We start from the raw sequence: 21203 nt of genomic DNA, 5'->3' as shown, positions 1-21203 counted from the left end.
CGTCAGTTTTGAGGTGCTATCAGCTGATCCCTGAAGCATATAGACAGAAGTTTAGGAACTTAAAAAAAACTGAGCGACAAACTTTTGTTGAATTCGGTCGAGATAAAGCAGCCTTGTTTGATCGTTGGTGCTCATCACAGCAGGTTGATAATCAGGAGAAATTGCGTGAATTGATTCTTTTAGAAGAATTTAAGAACTGTCTGCCACCTGCTGTGGCGACCTATTTAGCTGAGCAGAAAGCCAAGTCCATTTCAGAAGCTGCTATACTCGCTGACGAATATGTTTTAACGCATAACATCACCAGAGAACGTTTTTCGCTTGAAAGTTAACCCCTCTATGACCACTGAAGTAGATGCGAAAAAGAGTGTAGTAAAACAAGAGGACAGACACTGTTTTTATTGTAAAAAGCCTGGCCATGTTGTGGCAGATTGTTTAATATTGAAGAAAAAACAGTCTACAAAACCAATGGGTCTCGTTAGTTCTTCTAAGAAAATTCCGCCCGTCCTTCCTGCAGAGTTAAAGTTGGAGAAAACCCAGTCCATGTACGAGCCCTTTATGACAAACGGTACCGTATCTGTGCCTGGTGAGGAGGCTGTGCGCATCTTGCGAGACACAGGCGCTGCACAGTCTTTTCTCCTTCGCGGCTTATTACCATTGTCTGAAAAGACTGCAACTGGAAGTAGTGTCCTTGTTCGGGGAATCGAGATGGGTTTTCTGGATGTTCCCTTACATTACCTCCATCTTGATTCAAGTTTAGTGTGTGGTGACGTCGTTGTGGGCGTGCAAGACTCTTTACCAATCCCCGGTGTCACGTTTCTTCTTGGCAATGACCTAGCCGGTGGAAACGTGTGGAGCCGTGGTGATGTCCCACCTGAAGTTACGTCGGTGCCGCTCACTCAAGAATGCGCCGATGAGTGTGCACAAAAATTTCCTGACGTTTTTCCTGCTAGTGTCGTCACTAGGTCGCAGACTAAGAGCTTGCAGAATGCTATACCTTCCGATGACGTCGATCTGAGTGACAGTTTTGTCGCTCACCCTGCAGAGTGTGAGAGGCTCTGCGAACCCACTTATACTCAGAACTGTAGTAGGCAGGTGCCTGTAATGAATGAGATAAAAGAGAAAAAACAATTAGATGTGTCGTTGTCATTAGAGAAACTTATTAATGCTCAACAAAAAGACCCCACTCTTGTTTCATGTTTTAATGCTGTTCAAACTGTTTCAGATTGTGCAAACGAGAGCCCGAGCTACTACATCAGAGATGGTTTGCTTATGCGGAGGTGGAGACCTCAGAGAGGTAATGAGTGGAATGAAATTTAGCAAATCGTTATACCATCCGAAAACAGATGCGCTATTTTGAGTGTCGCGCATAATGCTGTTTCTGGCCATTTAGGCGTGACTAAAACCTTCAACCGTGTTCTTCGTCACTTTTTCTGGCCTGGGCTGAAACGCGATGTGCGGCAGTATTGTAAAACGTGCCATATCTGTCAGGTTAGTGGTAAACCAAACCAGATAATTCCACCTGCACCGTTGTACCCTATACCTGCCATGGGTGAGTCTTTTGAGAGGGTAATTATTGACTGCGTCGGCCCTCTACCGCGGTCAAAAGGTGGTTATCAGTACTTATTAACCATTATGTGTACTGCGACTCGCTTCCCTGAGGCAGTTCCTCTGAGGAAGATCACTGCTAGAATTGTGTACAGGGCTTTATTAAAGTTCTTTTCTTTTGTGGGGCTACCGAAAGTCATTCAAAGTGACCAAGGAACAAATTTTACTTCGCGTGTCTTTTCTCAAGTCCTGAAGTCACTCCAAATTAAGCACCACCTTTCTAGTGCATTCCATCCGGAAAGTCAAGGTGCACTTGAACGTTACCACCAGACGCTAAAATCTATGCTGCGCGCGTACTGTTTGGAAGTGGGTACAGACTGGGAAGATGCGGTTCCTTGGATGCTTATGGCCTCTAGAGAAGTTATACAAGAATCAACTGGCTTCAGCCCTGCCGAGCTAGTGTTTGGTCACAACGTTCGCACGCCTTTAAGTGTCATTAAAGATCAGTGGTTGAGCAAACCTACGTCTCATAGCGTAATACAGTTTATAAGCGAGGTTCACTCCCGACTAAACAGGGCACGTGAACTCGCTAGAGAGAATTTAGAAAAAACTCAGTATAACATGAAAACGTGGTATGATCGAAAAGCAAGAACCCGTTCGTTTAAGCCAGGAGACCACGTGTTGGTTCTCTTACCCGTGCCTGGTTCTGTGTTTCAGGCACGCTTCAGAGGACCATATACTGTGGAAAAGAAAATATCAGACCTTGATTATGTCATTTTAACCCCAGATAGGCGACGACATTCTCGCGTCTGTCATGTAAACATGCTCAAACCGTATCACACGCGTGAATGTGTTAAAAATGACTTGCGTAATCTTGACTTACCCGGTCCAGTCGAGTCTTCAGTGTTACTTTCTTCACTAGTAGAGGATGATGACGAAGTTACTCCTCCGTCGCGATGTGTGATTGAAGGTCGACTCAATAACTCTGTTATGCTGTCGGATATGGCAAACCATTTACCACATTTAACTCCCCCTCAAACAGCTGACATATTATCTGTACTAAATGATTTCCCTGAGTTGTTCGGAGATGTTCCAACTGTAACTACGGTCCTGGAACATGACATAAATGTGGGTGATAATGGCCCGATTAAACAGCACCCATATAGAGTAAACCCAGAGAAGCGCGCTATCCTGCAGCGAGAGGTTGAGTATATGGTAAAGAATAAGATAGCTGAGTCTAGCTCTAGCCCTTGGAGCTCTCCGTGCCTTTTAGTTGGCAAACCTGACGGCACTTACCGGTTCTGTACGGACTACAGGCGGGTTAATTCCGTCACACTGCCCGACTGTTATCCGTTACCGCGGATGGATGACTGTGTGGACCGTGTTGGTTCCGCCTCTTTTGTCACTAAGATCGACCTACTAAAAGGTTACTGGCAAGTGCCCCTTTCACTTAGAGCCAAACAGATTTCAGCTTTTGTGACCCCAGATGCGTTTATGCATTATAATGTGATGGCTTTCGGAATGCGAAACGCTCCTGCCTCATTCCAGCGTTTGGTAAACATCGTTTTAGCAGGAATGTCAAATTGTGAGGCATATTTGGACGACATAGTCCTATATAGTACACATTGGTCCGAACATGTTACACAGCTTCGAGAGCTTTTCTGTAGACTATCCAATGCCAATCTCACAATTAATCTCGCTAAATGTGAGTTCGGAAAAGCCACTATCACTTATCTAGGGCGTGTAGTGGGCAGAGGACATGTTTTGCCAGTAATGGCTAAGGTGGCCGCTATTCAGGAGTTTCCTGTGCCTTGCGATCGGCGCGCGCTACGCAGATTCTTAGGAATGGTAGGCTACTACCGCAGTTTTTGCAAGAACTTCTCGACCGTGGTCTGTCCCCTCACTAACTTATTGAGCCCAAAGACTAAATTTGACTGGACTGAGTCCTGTAATAGAGCCTTTGAAAATGTCAAAGCTCTCTTGTTGACTGCTCCCGTGCTAGCTGCGCCAGACTTTAACAAGCCGTTTCAGCTTGCTGTAGATGCCAGCAATGTAGGCGCCGGTGCCGTACTTTTACAATCAGGCGCAGACAAATTAGACCATCCTGTGAGTTTCTACTCTAAGAAATTTAGTTCGGCCCAGCAAAAGTACTCCACTATCGAACAAGAGACTTTGGCCTTAGTTCTAGCCATTCAACACTTCGAAGTGTATTTAGGCTCTACAGTACATCCAATTAAGATTTACACTGACCATGATCCACTCAAGTTCCTCAGTCGCATGTACAATTCGAACCGTAGGTTAATGCGCTGGAGTTTGTTGTTTCAACCGTTTAACCTCCAAATTGTGCATGTGCGAGGAATTGACAATGTTGTCGCAGATGCGTTATCTAGGGTGGATACTTAATAAACTTAAAGTTTATATAGATTTGTGTTTATAAAAAAAAAATTTTTTATAATTTGAAAGTTAACTTGCATGGGACCCTTTTGGGTTGAAAAATTACCTATATGTTAAGGTGTTGTTAATAATACCTTTCTATTAATTATAATTTATTTTCACATGCAGGTAAGCCTTACTTTGAGGTAATGATTATGTGTAGCTGGAACTCTATTGTCTGGGTTGGTTCGAACAGTGAGCTGAACACAGAACAGAAAGGGAGTTGTCATATTCAATATATGGCGACAGGTCACCATTTTGGGGTGGGGGTGTTACGTCCCCCAGCTTTGGTGTCTGTTGCTACAGGTGTTTGAGTGCATGCAGTGTGTGTGTGTGTGTCTTAATTACAGATGAGCCACACCTGAGCGCAGCCTGCTTGCGCTATAACAGGCTACTGAGAGCACACCGAAGTGCGCACACAGAGCCTGGGAATCAAGCTGACAAGTTGCTGTCCTGACGTCCACCCGGCAGTAGAAACGTTCCGCTTCAGCAAGATCTTGGTTATAGTAGCATAACCTACCTAATCTTTGAGATCTTTTCTGTTAATAAATACCCCTATATTTTTATACGAGCCGATCTGTGTGCGTCTCTCCTTTATGTTAAGGGTGGTGTCCGTCCGCCCGTAACATGACTCAAGTCACAAACTTGTAATTCCATTGAAAAGCATGATAACTTGGACACTTAGAATTTATATGGAAACAAGCTTTAGGAGCTTTCCATCTTTATTCTCCTCATGTTACGTTGCATTCGGAGATCGGCTACTTTTGACTGACAAAATTCCAGTGTTTTTTCTTCTTAGTGTTTTAAAAATAGCTATTTTGATGCTATCATAGAAGTGCCCCTAGTGCCCGGTCCATCTTAAAAGTGCCATTTCCATTCTAATTATGGTTTTACATGAAAGTTTGACTTGGGTAGATTAACAAAAAGAGCCTATGTTCAATTTTGACGAGTTACCCTTTAATTATTGAAATGAGGAATATTGTGATGTGTTCGTTCCTGGAAGAAACTCAAGACCACAATGGAGGCGTTTCAGGGAGTTCAGAAACACTGACACGGATCTAGAGAATAACTCCCGCTGGAGGGACTTTGGAGCTTTGTGGAGCTTTTTCATGCGCATACAGCAACATTACACACTAAAGAAAGATGAACACGATGAAAAGCAGTATAGGTCCACTTTAAAACACTTTGCATTCTTCAGATAAAAATGTTGGTTGGTTGGTTGGTTGGTTGGTTGGTTGGTGTGTTGCTTGGTTGGTTGGTTGGTTGGTTGGTTGGTTGGTGTGTTGGTTGGTTGGTGGGTTGGTTGGTTGGTTGGTTGGTTGGTGTGTTGCTTGGTTGGTTGGTTGGTTGGTTGGTTGGTTGGTGTGTTGGTTGGTTGGTGGGTTGGTTGGTTGGTTGGTTGGTTGGTTGGTTGGTTGGTTGGTTGGTTGGTTGATTGGTTGGTTGGTTGAATTATTGATTGATCTGTGTAGTTGTGGGATGCACTTGTGGTTTGGTGTAATTCTTGTGGCTTCATGTAAACCGTGTTTTATGGATGTGTCACATCTCTTTATGGTTTCTTCACGTAGATAATGTGCCAAGCAGAAGTAGCCATGGTTACTTTTTAAGCCGATTATGACATGAGATCAGACATAATTTTACACAGAATTCTACCAAAGTAGACTCATGTTAACCTGTGTCTTACTGTTACACTGTAGTTGAAACATTCATAGTGCATGCTAGACTTCCATTAAAACACATTCCGTTTATAAATACAAAGAGATGAGGGAATTATTTTCGGTCGCACTCCACAGAATGGCACAAATGATCTCTGTAAACATTGTGTTGAAAATATTCCTGTGGAAAAGCTTTGTGGAATCTGACAAAACACTTGGCACGCAAGCCAGTGCACAGTAGTTACGTGAGAAGGAATCTGGACAAAATAAAGTATAGAATGAAAGAAAATAAGTGAGAAAGAGAAAGCATGTGAAAGAGAGAGAGATTGCGGCGGGCCTCGGCCCCTGAGGGCCCCTCTGTGTGCTCACTATAGATGAATGAAGGCCTGCTAACCCTTCAACCAGAATGATCTGAGCACATCATTACCGCTCGCGTCTGAAACCTGTGCGCAGAATCCCTAATCACTCGCTCATTACAGCCGGAGCCCGTTCCCCACACTGTACGAGTGCGTCCATGCACACTGATGGAGTGCACATATGGGTCACTCATGTGCGTATAGCTCACCTCACAGCATCACGGAGGTGCAGGGCTCAATGACACCATCACACGCTCCGGTGATTTCTCTTTTCTACAGTAGATGGAGAAAAGGATGCACTGGTAGTTGTGAAAGTTGCTACTTTTCAGAAGTTGACACTATACGTGTATTTGACTACTTTTTATGCAGTAATAATTATCATTTAAATACTTTTAAATATGAATTATTTGTGTATTTTGAAGTATTTTCATTCTTTCCTTTGCATTAATTTTGCTCTAAAGATTCTATATTTTAATCAAATTATAATATTTATACACAGTGATGAAGAGTAACTAAAATAAGCAATGCTAGACATGTATGTGAGACAACAGTCCAGAAGATTCCTGTAGAGCAGGGCTTCTTACCTCCAGCCTAACCCTAACCCTAGCCCTAACCCTAACCCTGATCACACACTCCTGAACAAGCTGATCGGGGTCTTCAGGGTCACTGCAGAGATACAGCGGAGTGTGTTCAGGGCTGGAGCTAAACTCTGCAGGACAGCGGACAGAATTCAGATAGTTTGGTGTTAAATTGCATTGTGCGAGTTAGTGTGATTCAGTTATTAAAACTCAAAAACGGAAACTTTTTTCCCCTTGCTCTTTGATTTGACCCAATGGGATGCACGTGTGTGTCCTTGTGTGTGTGTGTCCTCCAGCACAGATCTGACCTCTGTCTGGACACTCACTGTTGCCCCGAGTCTTGACCCCAGACTGTGTGTGTGTGTGTGTGTGTGTGTGTGTGTGTGTGTGTGTGTGTGTGTGTGTGTGTGTGTGTGTGTGTGTGTGTGTGTGTGTGTGTGTGTGTGTGTGTGTGTCACCGCAGTCGTGACTCTGACCCATACTGCCTGGTTAGGACACTATGATATGATTAAGATTCAGGTGGTATTTCTCAACCACAGTTCACTATGAAAAGAAAACCTTGATTGTGATTGATTGTGTATTATGCTTTTAGTCTTTAGATTTTATCTTTAGATTTTAGTTTTAAGCTATAAGACCTATTCATGAAATAACATACAAGAGAGATTTATCTAAATTCACAGCATCACACAGATTCTGGAAGTATCTACAATACTGCAAGATCATGTGAACATTCCTGTAAATGTAGTTTGTGTCATTCTGTCTCACTTGAGAAAGAAAATAAAGGTTCCAAATGGTTTTTTTCACAGGGATGCCATTGATTAAACATTTTTGGATCACCAAAGAACCTTTCAGTGATCAGTTCTGAAAAGAACCATCTTTTTCTTTGTGTGAAGAACATTAAAAAAAAAAATCTAAAGAAGCTTTTGTGCAAACGACAGATTCCAGGGATGTTAATGGTTCTTCATGGAGCTAGTAAAGAAAATAACTTTTATTTTTAAGAGTGTGAGCAATAAGAACTAGCAAAAGTCTGAAAGCAAACTGAGTGTGATATTACATCAGCACTGGTATTATCGACATTGACTAAAGATATTATAGTCTAATGAACGTGTGTATTGAACATTTGATTGCAGTGATGTTTATTTTATCAACATCTTTATTTCAGATGTTTAGGTGCTTTTCATCTATCTTTTACTGTGTGTGTGTGTGTGTGTGTGTGTGTGTGTGTGTGTGTGTGTGTGTGTGTGTGTGTGTGTGTGTGTGTGTGTGTGTGTGTGTGTGTGTTAATTCAAGAAGGGCCAAAAGGTTGTAATAGCTGTCAGAGAGAGACACAGGGAGAAAGAGAGTCAGAGGGAGAATCTCTTCACTCTGGACAGTAGCATAAAATTGGGATAATCGCCATCAATTGTGCCTCACAGTGGGCTGCCATTCCTGAAAGAGTGATTCATCCCGATAGAGAGCGGATTGAGCGAGAGGAGAATGGGTCCTGCCCCCCTCCGAGTCCATCCGCCGCTCTCCCACGGTGGGCATATGCATGACATCAGCGGGCTGAATGGGGCTGGCATCCTCCGGCATCCCTCTCCATGCCAGATTAAACCCAAAGGGAGGAAGAAGGGGGCACTGACACTTTGGGGAAGGACAAAAGCCCTCAGATGGGTAGCCGGGAAACTTCACATGGTCCTGGCCAAGTTAGAGAGAAAAAAAGAGTGAATTCTCTGTTACCTTTCACTGGCCTCCTTTGGCATGGCCACATCAAACACACATACCCACACACACAAACACACACACACACACGTTATGTTTTCATGTTTTATGGGGACTTTCCATAGACATAATGATTTTTTTACTGTACAAACTATATATATTCTATCCCCCTATACTAAACCTACCCATCACAGAAACTTTGTATGATTTATATGCTGTTTTCCTCATGGGGACCAAAAATGTATTGATTGATTGATTAAAGATTTGTCCCCTAACCCCTAACTTAGGGTTTACCTGAGTCACACACATACACTGCATATCACCTATGATGTTATACTAGGAATTATAACTCAAGGGATTTCCTTTTAAATAGGAACTCACACTGAGTTCACAGACATTTTGTCCGTTTTGAAAAACGAGACAATGCCATTGGCCTGCGACAGTGGTGACATCACTCTAGTGCGACCGTGAGTATAAAAGGCCACCTAGAGTGCACGTCATCAGCTTTTTTGTCTTCAGGAGACCATTTGTTTTGAAGCGTGTGAAGGCGAAAAACAATGGCCAAACAATGGCAGAAAAACTCTCTGACAAGTGTTTCAGGAAGTGCGTTCCCCCGTGTACGCATTATCTGACGCTGGAGAATACACTCTCCATGCACAGACTGTGAGAGTTTTTCCATGAAAAATCCTGGGACCTGATGCAACTGAGGCCCAGTGGAGACTGAGATCCCGGGGCTCGCAGGTCAAGCTAGCAGAGGATTTCGAGCGAGGTATGTTTCTTTCTCATTCCTCTGCTGCCAACGTGAGCGATCTGCTGGATGCGGATGTTCTCTCGCTTGAATCCTCTGATAGCGCTCTTCTGGCGTCGAGCCAGCAAGAGCAGGATGTGGCTGTTGAGGGTGAAGATATGGTAATGGAGCCCGCTCAACCTGCCTGCCCTGTGTACAATGAACTGTTAGAGGTAATGGCCCTCGTGTCTGAGAGATTAGATCTTGCTTGGAAACGCGAGAAGCCGCAGATTCACAGCGAGGTGGAGAGGTCCTGGAAAAATATATATTCTGCTCGCATTCATCTCTGTCAACATGCAAATTATGTGAATGTGGAGGGGATGCAAAAGCGTGGATATGCATCGATGCCTCTCATCTGTCTTTAAATCGGGGAAACATTGATGTTAAAGACTCCAACCCTGCAGTCAAAGCCATTATTAGTAACATCAAAGCTCAATGGCAGGACATATGCAGATGTGGGTCAGGCCGGTGGGGCTTTTCACTCAAAGGCAGTGTTGAAGGCCTACCAGGCGAACCTGCTTAAAGACCTGCATGTCGGCAAAGGACTGTCCCTGAAGCGGTCACTGATCTTACTCTCCGGGCCTCCAAACAGACAGCCGTCGCAATTGATTGTGCAATGGTGGCCATGGAGAGACATCTGGGGATCAATCTGGCTGACATCGTGGAGAAAAAGAAACACTTTCTTCTCGATGTACCAGTCTCACCCTCTGAGCTCTTCGGCACATCTGTCGAGACGGTGGTCGATAAGTTCAGATAGGAAAGGGCACGGTCTGCAGCTTAGAAAAGATTAATACAGGTCTGTGCCTCAAACCTTGGTGGACCCTGAGCCGTCTGCGTCTGCGGACCACAGGCAGACCCAGAGGCAGAGTGTCGCCACTCAGGCTCCTCCCCCTGTGAGTATCAAGACACGAGAGGCGGGACTTGAGGAAAACAAGAAAGGATTTGTATTGAGGGAGGTTATTAAAGCCAAGTATGCAGTTAAAAAAATTCCTCAGTTCCTCCCCCCCTCCTTCTAAGACCTTGAGTGGGGGGGTTTGGAGGTGCTTTTAAAGCAGAACATCAAGTGTGTCGGCTCACTGGGGGCCGCTGTGATGGCTGTCTTTTAGGTTGAGTGTGCGTGGCCTCTCTTTCTGGAAAGTAACTCTGTTGGGCCTCCGCTCACCTGAGCTGCGGGTGGGCAACGGCAACAAGCGTGTCAGCTCTCCGCGGGCCGCTGTGATTGCTGTCTTTTAGGATGAATTTGTCTGGCCGCTTCTCTTGCTAGAGAATAGTTCTGTTAGGCCGCCGCTCATCTGAACCGAGGCTTGACAGTGACATCAAGTGTGTCAGTCCACCATAGGCTGCTGTGATGACTGTCTTTTAGGTTAAGTGTGTCTGGCCTCTCCTCTTTGGCTCTCTCTTGGGCCGCTGTGATAAGCTGTCTTTAAGGAAAAGTATGGTTGGCCTCTTATTTCTAGAGTGCTGTTTGGCTGAGACCAGCTAAGCAGTATATCAAGTGTGTCAGCTCTTTTTGGAGTCGCTGTGATGAGTTGTCTTCAGGTTTGAGCTTGGTTGGCCTTCTCTCAGGCCTCTGCTCTCTGGAGCCCATCTAGACAGTGACATCAAGACCACTGTGACAAGCTGTCTTTAAAGTGAGTGTATTTCAGTCTCTTCTCATCATGAGAGTTGTATTTTAGGTCTTCACTCTCCTGAGCTCCAGCTAGATGATATCAAGTGTCTCGGCTCTCTTTGGGCTGCTGTGATAAGCTGTCTTTTATGTTAAGCGTAGCCTAGCCTCACCGGAGCCGCAGCTAGACAGGAACACCAAGTGTTTAGACCCTCTGTGAGGCAAACTTGGTAAACTATCTTTGAGGTTGAGTATGGTTGGCCTCATCTTACTTTAGTGTTACTAGAGTGGTTTTGCTGAGGCCTCCGGAGAACCCGTTTCGGGCCGTATTAGTAATATTTGACCCAGAGATGCTGACTTCGAGTCAGGCAGGGTGGAGCATTTCTTTAACATCTTCAAGTGTTTTTTTAGGGGTTTAACCAGATCCCCCTAGTATAGTGACACTCGAAGGAACTTATGTTTCTTTTTGGCAGTATTATCTTAAAGGTAATACCTGTCAGGAAGGCTGGCATTATCAGACCTTGGAGCTGTGTCCTTGGGATGGGCACTGGATGCCCGCCCCGGTAAGGAGGAATTAACGGCAGGCAGGTTCTTCCTTGCATAGGGCTTGGAGCTTCGGTTGTGGCCATAGGGAATAGAGTCACTGACAGTTCCATGTTTGACTGGAGTGAGGGATTGGTCTACGGCATCTATGTCCGTGGAGCCTTTCTTTGTGCTTGTCATAGCCATTTATTCTCTCAGCATGGCAGAGTGGGTACTCGTTCCCCAAAGTGTCTTTGGACCCAGTGCGAGTTCCCATTTAAAAGCACACGTCACACCTCTCCTCATAAAATTGCATTGGTTGCTAGAAGCCGCAAGCATCAAATTCAAGGCACTGATGTTTGCCTACAGAACAACCACTGGCTCTGCACCCCTATACCTGAACTCATCACTTCAGACCTACGTGCCATCCAGAAGCTTGCGATCTACAAGTGAACTGACTGTCTCAAGCTGGTAGAATGACCTGCCTAACTCCAGCCGAGCTGCTGAGTCTTTAGCCATTTTCAAGAAACGGCTGAAGACGCATCTTTTTCTGCAACACTTGACCCATTAATACTAACATTACTATTTTTAAAAAAAACTGCTAGATGTACTGTGCTGGACTAACTGGGACTGGTCATGGCACTTGCATATTGTTGCCCTATTGTTGGTTTATTTGCTTCTATTGCGCTCCTCTTTAGTTAGTCACTTTGGATAAAAACGTCGGCTAAATTATTAAATGTGATGTAATGTAAATGAAAGGGAACATCTCAGATATGCATGTAACCATGGTTCCCTGAGAAGGGGAACGAGACACTGCGTCTCACTGTCATGCTTTGGGTATTCCTGGTCACGTCCCCTTCAGACAAAAATACTGATGATGCGTACTTTAGATGGCCTTTTATACTCACGGTTGCACTAGAGTGATGTCACGGCTGTCGCAGGCTAATGTCATTTTCGCATGTGATGGATGTACTTCAGACATCGTAATGCTGGAGGCATTCCCCAAAGTGTCTTTAAACGCAGTGTCTTATTCCCCTTCTCAGGGAACCATGGTTACATGTGTCACTTGAGACATTCTGTCATCCTTCCCGAATGAGTGGATTCCCAACAATGGTAGAAATGGTAGCAGGTCTTCATAATGCTAGCTAGGACAGTTGATCTGACATTTCTGTATTTTGAGAGGCTGCATAAATGGAAGATCCTGAATAATCTCTCTGTTTAGATGCTGGGATAGAACTGAATCCCAGTTCAGTCAGGCTTGTGTATTCTGTACGTTAACCAATAGGCAATTCATTCTTAGTCAGCTCAGGTTTGTTTGTATAGTGCTTTTCACAGTGCACAACATTCCAGAGCAGCTTTACAGATCCTGTCTTAAAGGGATAGTTCCCCCAAACATTTTAATTAGCCCATGATTTACGAATACAATCAGAGTTATATAATAAAATGTCCTGACTCTTTCAAGCTCTTCCCATTGACTCCCATTATAAAGCTTGGAAGCCATTTTTTAATATAACTCTGTTTGTGTTCGTCTGAAAGAAGAATGCCATATACACCTTGGATGACTTCAGGGTGAGTAAATCATGGGCTAATTTACATTTTTGGAGAACTATCCCTTTAATGCCTTGATGATGTTGATGATCAACTAGATTATGTTTTACTTTATTAAATATGTTGCTTTCGGTAAATGACGCAGCCGTATAGTATATGTGCTATATTTCAGTGGTTAAGACTGCATGAAGGTGTTCACGTCTGAGAGCGACAAAGAAATCAAATATATTTTACGCTAGTTAAGTTTTCTTTTGTTTCTCTACTTATTCATCCAGCATTACATTTGTTAATGAATGTTACTTTCATTTTTTTGGTCACTTGTTTGTTTGCAATATTATGAACATGATGGCGACCCTAAAGGTGCATTCGCCAGAGTTTAGTTCAAGTTCACAGTGACTAGACATGACAGATCTGACCCTGCTGTTGTTTTTACCTTTTGTCCCGCAGCTGGACGGTCATCGCTGCGCATTGTTTAAATGATATCGGGATTGCCTGTTGTCTCACACTCAGTAATTTTAGATAATACACAACACTATAAATCTAAATGAGATGATAAGGGGATGGTGGTTTTACAGATATTTGTTGTGTCATTTTATTTTCAACAAGGATGAACTTTCAACAGAACTTTACTGTTATAGTAAAGACTGTTTTGTTTCTCTACTCCTTCGTCATAAGTTCTCAATACAACCTACGCCTCACATGTTAGATATCAGTGTGTATTACGAACTATAAACCTCCATTGTTAGTAGGTCTTTGCATTTTGAACGTTGTTTGAAAACACTGAAAGTTTGTGGTTATATAAATGCTATATGAGCGTGTCAGTCTCTGGCAGAGCATGAACGCTGATTTGTGTTTAGCAGTCTTGTAAGTGTGATCGTATTGTGACAGGCATGGTTACAGCGTTTCAGAGGGCTGTAGTTTATGGACCCCTGGCCTAAAAACTGTTTGGCAGAGAGCAAGAGACAAGCCCGTTTAGGTCTAGGACGACTGGAATCCTTGACAATGGGAACTTGGACATGTTTGTAGCTCACTTCCTTGGCTGACTGCATCACCTTCTGCTGTGTTGTGCCGTCGTGAATGAAGCACTCACAGATCTGGCTCTGACGCAGTCACACTGCATTAGCAGAGCATTGGTAGAACTTGTCTGAATATGCCATATTTCCACACAGACTTTTCATTTGCCCAATGCTATCCTTGAATATAATGCTTGCTCGGTGTGTTAAACATGAATATATAAGTGTGAGTCTTAAGTCTTTTCATAATTTCGGTAACACTTTACTTGAAGAGGTGTGCATAAGACTGACATGACACCTTCATAATCATGATGACACATGTCATGAATATGAAGGAGGTTTTATGCAATGACAACTGCCATTAAGTGTCATTCGCTCAATTATGACATTTTGAATGCAAATATGACATTGTTTGAGATGTCTTTGTAATGACAACTTGACATAAACCAATATATCATAACCTGTCAGTGTCTTGCACAACTTACCAAGACAACACAACCTGTCATAAATATGTCATAAACATAGCAGATTAATCATCAAACTTAAGAAACCCCTTAGCTTTATGGGTTAACATTACATTTGACTGTCATGTGGTTGGTTTTGACATTGGCCTCATGAGGACATTATAACATTTTAATGATGAGTTAAATTTGAACCACAGTAGTTGAGGTCAAGAAAAATATTCATGACACAGTTATAATGTCTCAAGCAGAGATCTGACCTCTGTCTGGACACTCTCTGTTGCTGTGTGTGTGTGTGTGTGCGTGCGTGCGTGCGTGTTTGTGTGTGTGTGTGTGTGTGTGTGTGTGTGTGTGTGTGTGTGTGTGTGGTTCAGGTAAACCAAAGCCATTTAACAGAACAGGAATCATATATCAGTGAACAACACAACAAACTTGAAAACGATAGAACGTTTGGATGATAAATTTTCACTTAGACGTCAAGAATTGCAAAACTTCTTGATCTCCATCTGTGTTCCTTGAAGCTGGCGAGGAGATCTGCCCGTTGGGAAACCGGCATTGCCTCATTAAGACAGACACATGTGCCATTCTGCCAGTTCCTCTAAACACGCATCCAATTAAAAATGTGTAATTACACAAGATCACACATGACCAGCCAACATGAACATCCGAGTGTCGCGTCTGTCAGAGGGAGCCGTGCTAATGCGTTTGCTAAGTGTACGTGTACATTGCTTATTTTCACACCATATATTCTGACCTAATTTTATAATTTTGAATTTTTCTCAAATTCAAAGTAAACCAATATGTAGATTAAACAGGATTTTAGGAGAGGTCGTGTTAAACTGATATCTGACATAAACTGTGGATGTACACCGACTCATTCAAGAACCCTGTTAACCTTATAGCAACATTGTTTAGCTAGAGGAGTAATAACAGGGCTTTAAATTGTATTATTAGAAAACTTAATTACTTTTAATTTACTTTAAAAGACAAACTAACAAAATAAGCTATCCAATATGAAATAAGACAAAGGAGAACTCCAGTATTTAGGCCTGGTTATAATTTTATACTAATAACCTGTTATTAAATAAGTGTCCTTAGATGTTCATCATACATCACTTGATTTGCTGAACAAAAACTGTATAAATATAGTTGCTATTTGTCGGAACTTGAACACAGGGTGATGATGCCATGGCAACACATCAGTGCTATAGAAACGTGTCAATTCATTGGCTGATGGCGCTAAAACAAAACTCATACGGAGCTTCCTTATAAGTACACACATGGTGCCATTGTGTCTGATTTTTCTTTCTGCAGTGCACAGTTTGTCTCAGCCCGTTGTCCTACAACTGAAGTTAAATAATTCCACTTTTGAGTGGTGGTTGTGTGGCTTCAGCCTTGCACACTATGACGCTTGAAAGTCTTTCAAACTCATTTCAAGAAGCCCTTGGATGAAGGCACAGCAGTGGATGCCGAGGCTTGACACTGAGGACTACCAAGCGTCTGACGAGTGATTGAAGATCCTGCTGGTTCCACACTGAATTGTGTTCAGTAGCATCTTCAGATGCAAGTCCTTTGACACTGAAGGTGTATGTAGTTCCTGCTTTAAGATCTGGCTTTGCCTAATAGAGTCGGTGCATTTTCTAGTGCTTTGGTGGCACGTGTGTTGCCTTCCCTGGGCATTCGGGCTGAAAGTCCAATAAGTTTGACCTCTGGATCACAAGTTCTTATCGCTTGACAGGTCTACATTTTATGTATAGCCTATTGGTGAGCTACTATGTTACACATGGGCTGCATATCATTCCCATTGCGTCATCATGCAGCGTTGAGTTCCAACAAATTGTAAAGTGTAGGTTACTGATGTAACCCTGATTCCCTGAGTTGGAACAAGACGCTGTGTAGCTTCTTGGGCTTGTGCCCTTTGCAGAAACATCTAATGCAGTGGTGCCAAATATGGGCTAATAAGGCTCCTTTTGGGCGTCATCCATCAGCCAATGAACTGGCATGATTCTCAACGGCATGTGTTCCCATTGCATCATTACGCAGCGTCGCGTTCCCACAAAGGGAACGTCTCGGTTAAGCATGTAACCCTTGTTCCCTTTTAGTCAGTCATGTCCACCGTTACGCCAGAACAACTGACGACTCGGGATCCCAATTCATCAGTCGTTCTGATGTAACGTCAAACGTTAAGGGAGCGTTAAAGAGAACCAGGGTTACCTCATTAACCTAGATGTTTTGTTGTTATCTGTATGATTTTTTTATGTAAATGCCAGCTGCCCCTTCATATGCTCATGCCATGATTCCACCTATTTACTCTTTTGTCTGTTTTTCTCTGCAGTTCTGGAAACATGCCGAAGCACGTGGAGGTCAGAATGCATGAAAGCCACCTGGAGCCCATTGAGGCGAGGCCAAGCTCCAAAATTGCCACGATATGCCAGAAGCTGCGCAAGAACCTGCTGCTCACACTGACTGTACTGGGTGAGTGTTCTTCCACATCTGACCGTGATGACCGGGGACAGCTTGATCACACACACAGCTACTACTGGACATCTGGACAGTAGAGGCTCAGAACACCACAGGACACAGCTGACTGTAAATCCTAGTCTTTGTTTTAAACCTCCGTCAAATAAAGTGAAATTAATTGCGGGGAATGAATATTTCTGCAGAGAAAAGATGCTTTCATTTACGAAGCATTGTTGAACACAGAGTGAATACAGCGGAAGTCATTGTTACGCTGTATATTTGAACAGGTGAATATGCGATTAGCTCTAGAGAGTGTGTAAGTGTGTCTGAAGAAATCCAGCGTGGGCGGGTGTGATACATGTGCGATGTGTGTGTGTTTTAGGACGTAACAAACAAACTTCTTTGCAGGGTTATAAAGCCAGAAAGTAATCTGGCTCCGCAGGGCTGCATTAGCGCTGTAAAGAGTGTTAGGTACATGTAGAGCTGGACGGCGAAACACTGCACTATTCCCAGAGCCTTCACTACACACAGATATGGATAATGACGCCTCACACAACACAATATCTGGAAACATCCCGTATGTATGTCATGGTACATATGACTACCCAGACCTGAATTTCAAGACTTAATAAGACTTTTTTATTTTGTGTCTAATTCAGCCCACTACACATGATCAGTCTTGCATTATTGCAATTTTTTCACATTTATTTAGTTGGTTTCAGGGGACCTTAACTGGGTGGTGAGATTATTTGTTTGGAATCACATATGTTCAGGAATACTTTGTCCAAATGATTCTCTTTCCCCCGTCCCAGGTGTGGTTTTGGGAGCGGTGTTCGGTATGCTGCTGCGTGTCGCTTCTCCGATCGATGACAACATCGTCATGGTCATTGCCTTCCCTGGAGATATTCTAATGAGAATGCTGAAAATGCTCATCCTTCCCTTAATCATCTCCAGCTTAATCACAGGTAACTCAAACATCCTCTTTTAATGAGCTGTCGACTGTTAGAAATGGTGAATCCACATACTGTACAACAAATTCTACTGATAAATAACGCATAATGTTGTGTTATTACACTAACAAACAGAGGGAGAGAGATATATACTGTACATACAAGCTATATATCAAGACATTTGAGCTGGTGAATATGAAACAATGACATGCCCATTTCCCCAACCAAGGTCTGGCTGGTCTGGATGCAAAGTCAAGTGGTCGTCTGGGTTCCAGAGCCATGATCTATTACATGAGCACTACTATCATTGCTGCGGTGCTGGGCGTGATCCTGGTGCTCCTCATCCACCCTGGAAATCCAAAACTCAAGGAGAATCTCGGAGAAGGAGCTAAGAATGATGAGGTTTCCAGTCTGGATGCCTTTTTTGACCTTATCAGAAACCTCTTCCCTGAGAACTTGGTTCAGTCTTGCTTCCAGCAGGTACGACGCCACGGCTGTGTGCTGAGATTCAAAGTTGATGCCGCATACGTGTTATGTATATGGCTGGGGAAAAGAATGCATTAGTTTCTGCGAATGTTTATATTTGCTGTTTAAGAAGTTACAAATAATTGATGCAGCATCCGCAAAGTTTCCACATTCATTTGGATATTCAGTGTGAAAATATAATTCATTAGTTTCTTACGTACATACCTGCATGTAATTACACTGTTGACTGACTGAACACTTAAACACCAACATCAACAGCTATATGTACTGTGTCAGCACACTACGCAGACTGTATTAAATGCTTAATGGTTAAAGTGGGACAGGAACTTGCAAGAAAATGGTGAATTGATTGAGGTGATGTTCTACAATGTACAGATCCAGACCGTTGTGAAGAAGGTAGAAGTTCAACCTGACCTCGACGACATCAACAGCACTATGTCTGAGTATCTCTCTAATGCCACCAAGCCACCGCCCATTGTCATAGTCAAGAAATCTCTCGAGTTCAAGAGTGGAATGAATGTGCTGGGTAGGGCAATCATTCTCTCAAATATCTTTAGATAAATCCTTACCTTTTCATTTATTTATCTTTTTTCATCTTTGTCTTTCAATATGTTCCAGGTCTAATTGGATTCTTCATTGCCTTTGGAATTTGCATGGGCAAGATGGGAGAGAGAGCTAGGCTTATGATTGAGTTCTTCAACATTCTCAATGAGATTGTGATGAAGCTTGTCATCATGATTATGTGGTCAGTCGGACTTTGCATGTCCTCTAGCTGAATAAGAAGTCTAGTGATTATGTTTTATACCGATGGACTCACATTATGGACTGACTTTATAGGTACTCACCCTTTGGCATCGCCTGCTTGATCTGTGGAAAGATCATCTCTATTAAAGATCTGGAGGTGGTGGCCAGGCAGCTGGGGATGTACATGGTGACGGTTATTGTTGGTCTGATCATCCATGGTGCCATATTCCTCCCTGCCATCTACTTTGCAATTGTGAGGAAAAACCCCTACACATTCTTCATGGGAATCTTCCAGGCCTGGATCACGGCTCTGGGCACAGCTTCTAGGTATGAAGTTACACTACATGATCTACGTTCTATGTAGCCATACATTATATATATATTTACATTTTGAAAACATATTGCAACATAATCACAAGCATCATTTATTAACCGTGTAATTAACTGTGATAATTGTTGTCTTTTCTTCTTCTAGTGCTGGCACTCTGCCTGTAACTTTCCGTTGTCTTGAAGAAAATCTTGGTATTGACAAGAGAGTTACACGTTTTGTGCTTCCAGTTGGAGCAACAATTAACATGGATGGAACAGCCCTCTATGAGGCAGTAGCTGCCATTTTTATTGCCCAGATGAACGGAATTTATTTAGATCCTGGTCAGATCGTCACTGTCAGGTAATAATAGGTTGGTTCGTAATTATATTATGAACCAACATCCACCTAATAATTCATGCACTGTGCACCAACTAAATGTTACAATTATTTAATGTTTTTTGTAGGAAATGTTCAACAATATGCATTTGTTCCTCCCAAGTTTTTTTCCCCCAAAACCCCCAAATGTAACATTTCCCTTACCAGAAACTGAATTATGCATATCAAATAAAAAGGGATTTTCTCATTAGCTGTCAATTATTCTTGTCCTCTGCTGAGGCATACAGTAGCACCAAATCTTGACTAAAGTATAAATAAGTTAAAAACACCTAGCCCACTAATAAAAATTGTGTAATTTTTCAACTGAGGTCAGTTGTTGATCCAGTTCTGTTTCAATAACTGTGTAATGTTAATCAATTATTAAATGAGTTCAATTCAGCCATGAAGCAGCTCTGTAGAATGAGAGTGGTCATCATACAGCTCAGATCAGTTCTCATCCAATAGTATCAGTGCAGTCAGATCAATAATATTACCAAAGCAAGGCAAGGCAATACAACAGTTAAACACCAATGTGCTGTACAATTCTTAACCATGCAAACATACAGTACACACCAATATTACACAACACAGCAATAGTAGTAGTAGAGGTGAAGGAGAATGGAGGGGGCTTTGCAGGTGGCTGAGGCGATGACACAGGGAAGACCGGAGATGAAGAGGGGATGGTGCTATACGGACGACGAGACCCCGGCGACGATGATGAAGGGCGTCTGACGGCACAGACCCAGAGATAACAGTCCATGGTGGAGACGAAGGAGGAAGGAGCCAAGGGCCAAGGTAGCGTGGAGGCAGATGTCAACTGGGTGACGACCGACGGAAACGGAGCCGATGGATCCCAGGGCGCAGGCGGAGAGCCGATGGATATGTGTGACATCGCTGGCACAGGAGGCCTGGGCGATGCTGCGGCGACGATCAGCTGAGGTGGAGCCAGACTGCCCGAGAACTGAGGCGATGGCGGTGTGATGGAGGACTGAGGCGTAACCAAAGGGAAGGAGGAGGCCGCTGCAGCCATAGGGGTGGAAGGTCCGCATGTCCATGGCATAGATGGAGTGATGACTGACCAAGGGGGAGCCGGTGGGACGAGGGAACCCAGTGGAGCCGTAAGGCCAAGGGTGTCTGGAGGAGCCAAGGTGGAGCCGATAGGTCGACGGGCCGAGACGGAGCAGGACGATCTGAGTCCGGAGGCTGAGCCACTGGATCTATCTGCTAAGGGTCTGATGATATCGGATGATACCGGATGATATCCCTCCAGTCCCTCCAGTTCAGCCAGAGATGTCTGGGAGGTCTACGGGGTGATGGTAATTCGCCCGATCCAGAACAGTGACTTCAGGGTCTCGACGTCAAACGGGCTGGTGACGGCAAGAAGGCAGAATGTCTCCATGAAAATTCTCCACTCTTCTGAGCCACAGCAGCAAATTTTGCGGTGTATTCCATTTTTGGGTCCGGTACTCTGTAACGCTAAGTCCAAGGAAAATTAAGCGGATATAATGCAAGGTTTATTCCTTCTTCAGGAAGATGGTTTATCTGCCCATGATTTATTTGCTTTGAATCATTGGATTCATTGTGTTTCAGCAACCCACATCGAGTGGAATGATTGTTGAAACATGATGGCTTTATGGAAGTATGTATCTCTGTGTCCTTACGAGTAAGAACAT

The 21203-nt window shown here is 43.4% G+C and overlaps 1 protein-coding gene across 2 annotated transcripts in view; it reads left to right on the top strand.

Annotated features, from left to right (window-relative positions):
• The window catches only part of slc1a2b (solute carrier family 1 member 2b), a 47063-nt gene that overhangs the window by 14005 nt on the left and 11855 nt on the right, over positions 1 to 21203 (top strand). For both annotated transcript variants that reach the window (XM_079603409.1, XM_079603408.1), the window contains exons 2-8: positions 16541 to 16680; positions 17478 to 17630; positions 17845 to 18095; positions 18477 to 18627; positions 18720 to 18846; positions 18939 to 19172; positions 19321 to 19515. In XM_079603409.1, the coding sequence (XP_079459535.1) occupies positions 16551 to 16680; positions 17478 to 17630; positions 17845 to 18095; positions 18477 to 18627; positions 18720 to 18846; positions 18939 to 19172; positions 19321 to 19515 (1241 nt within the window). In that variant the 5' untranslated portion in view covers positions 16541 to 16550. The remainder of the gene's footprint in view (positions 1 to 16540; positions 16681 to 17477; positions 17631 to 17844; positions 18096 to 18476; positions 18628 to 18719; positions 18847 to 18938; positions 19173 to 19320; positions 19516 to 21203) is intronic.

Source organism: Phoxinus phoxinus (assembly GCF_949152265.1).
Source record: "Phoxinus phoxinus genome assembly, chromosome: 25".
In the NCBI taxonomy this organism is placed as follows: Eukaryota; Metazoa; Chordata; class Actinopteri; order Cypriniformes; family Leuciscidae; genus Phoxinus; species Phoxinus phoxinus.
Note: the sequence above shows the minus strand (reverse complement) of the source record. Positions and strands in the feature narration are given on the sequence as shown.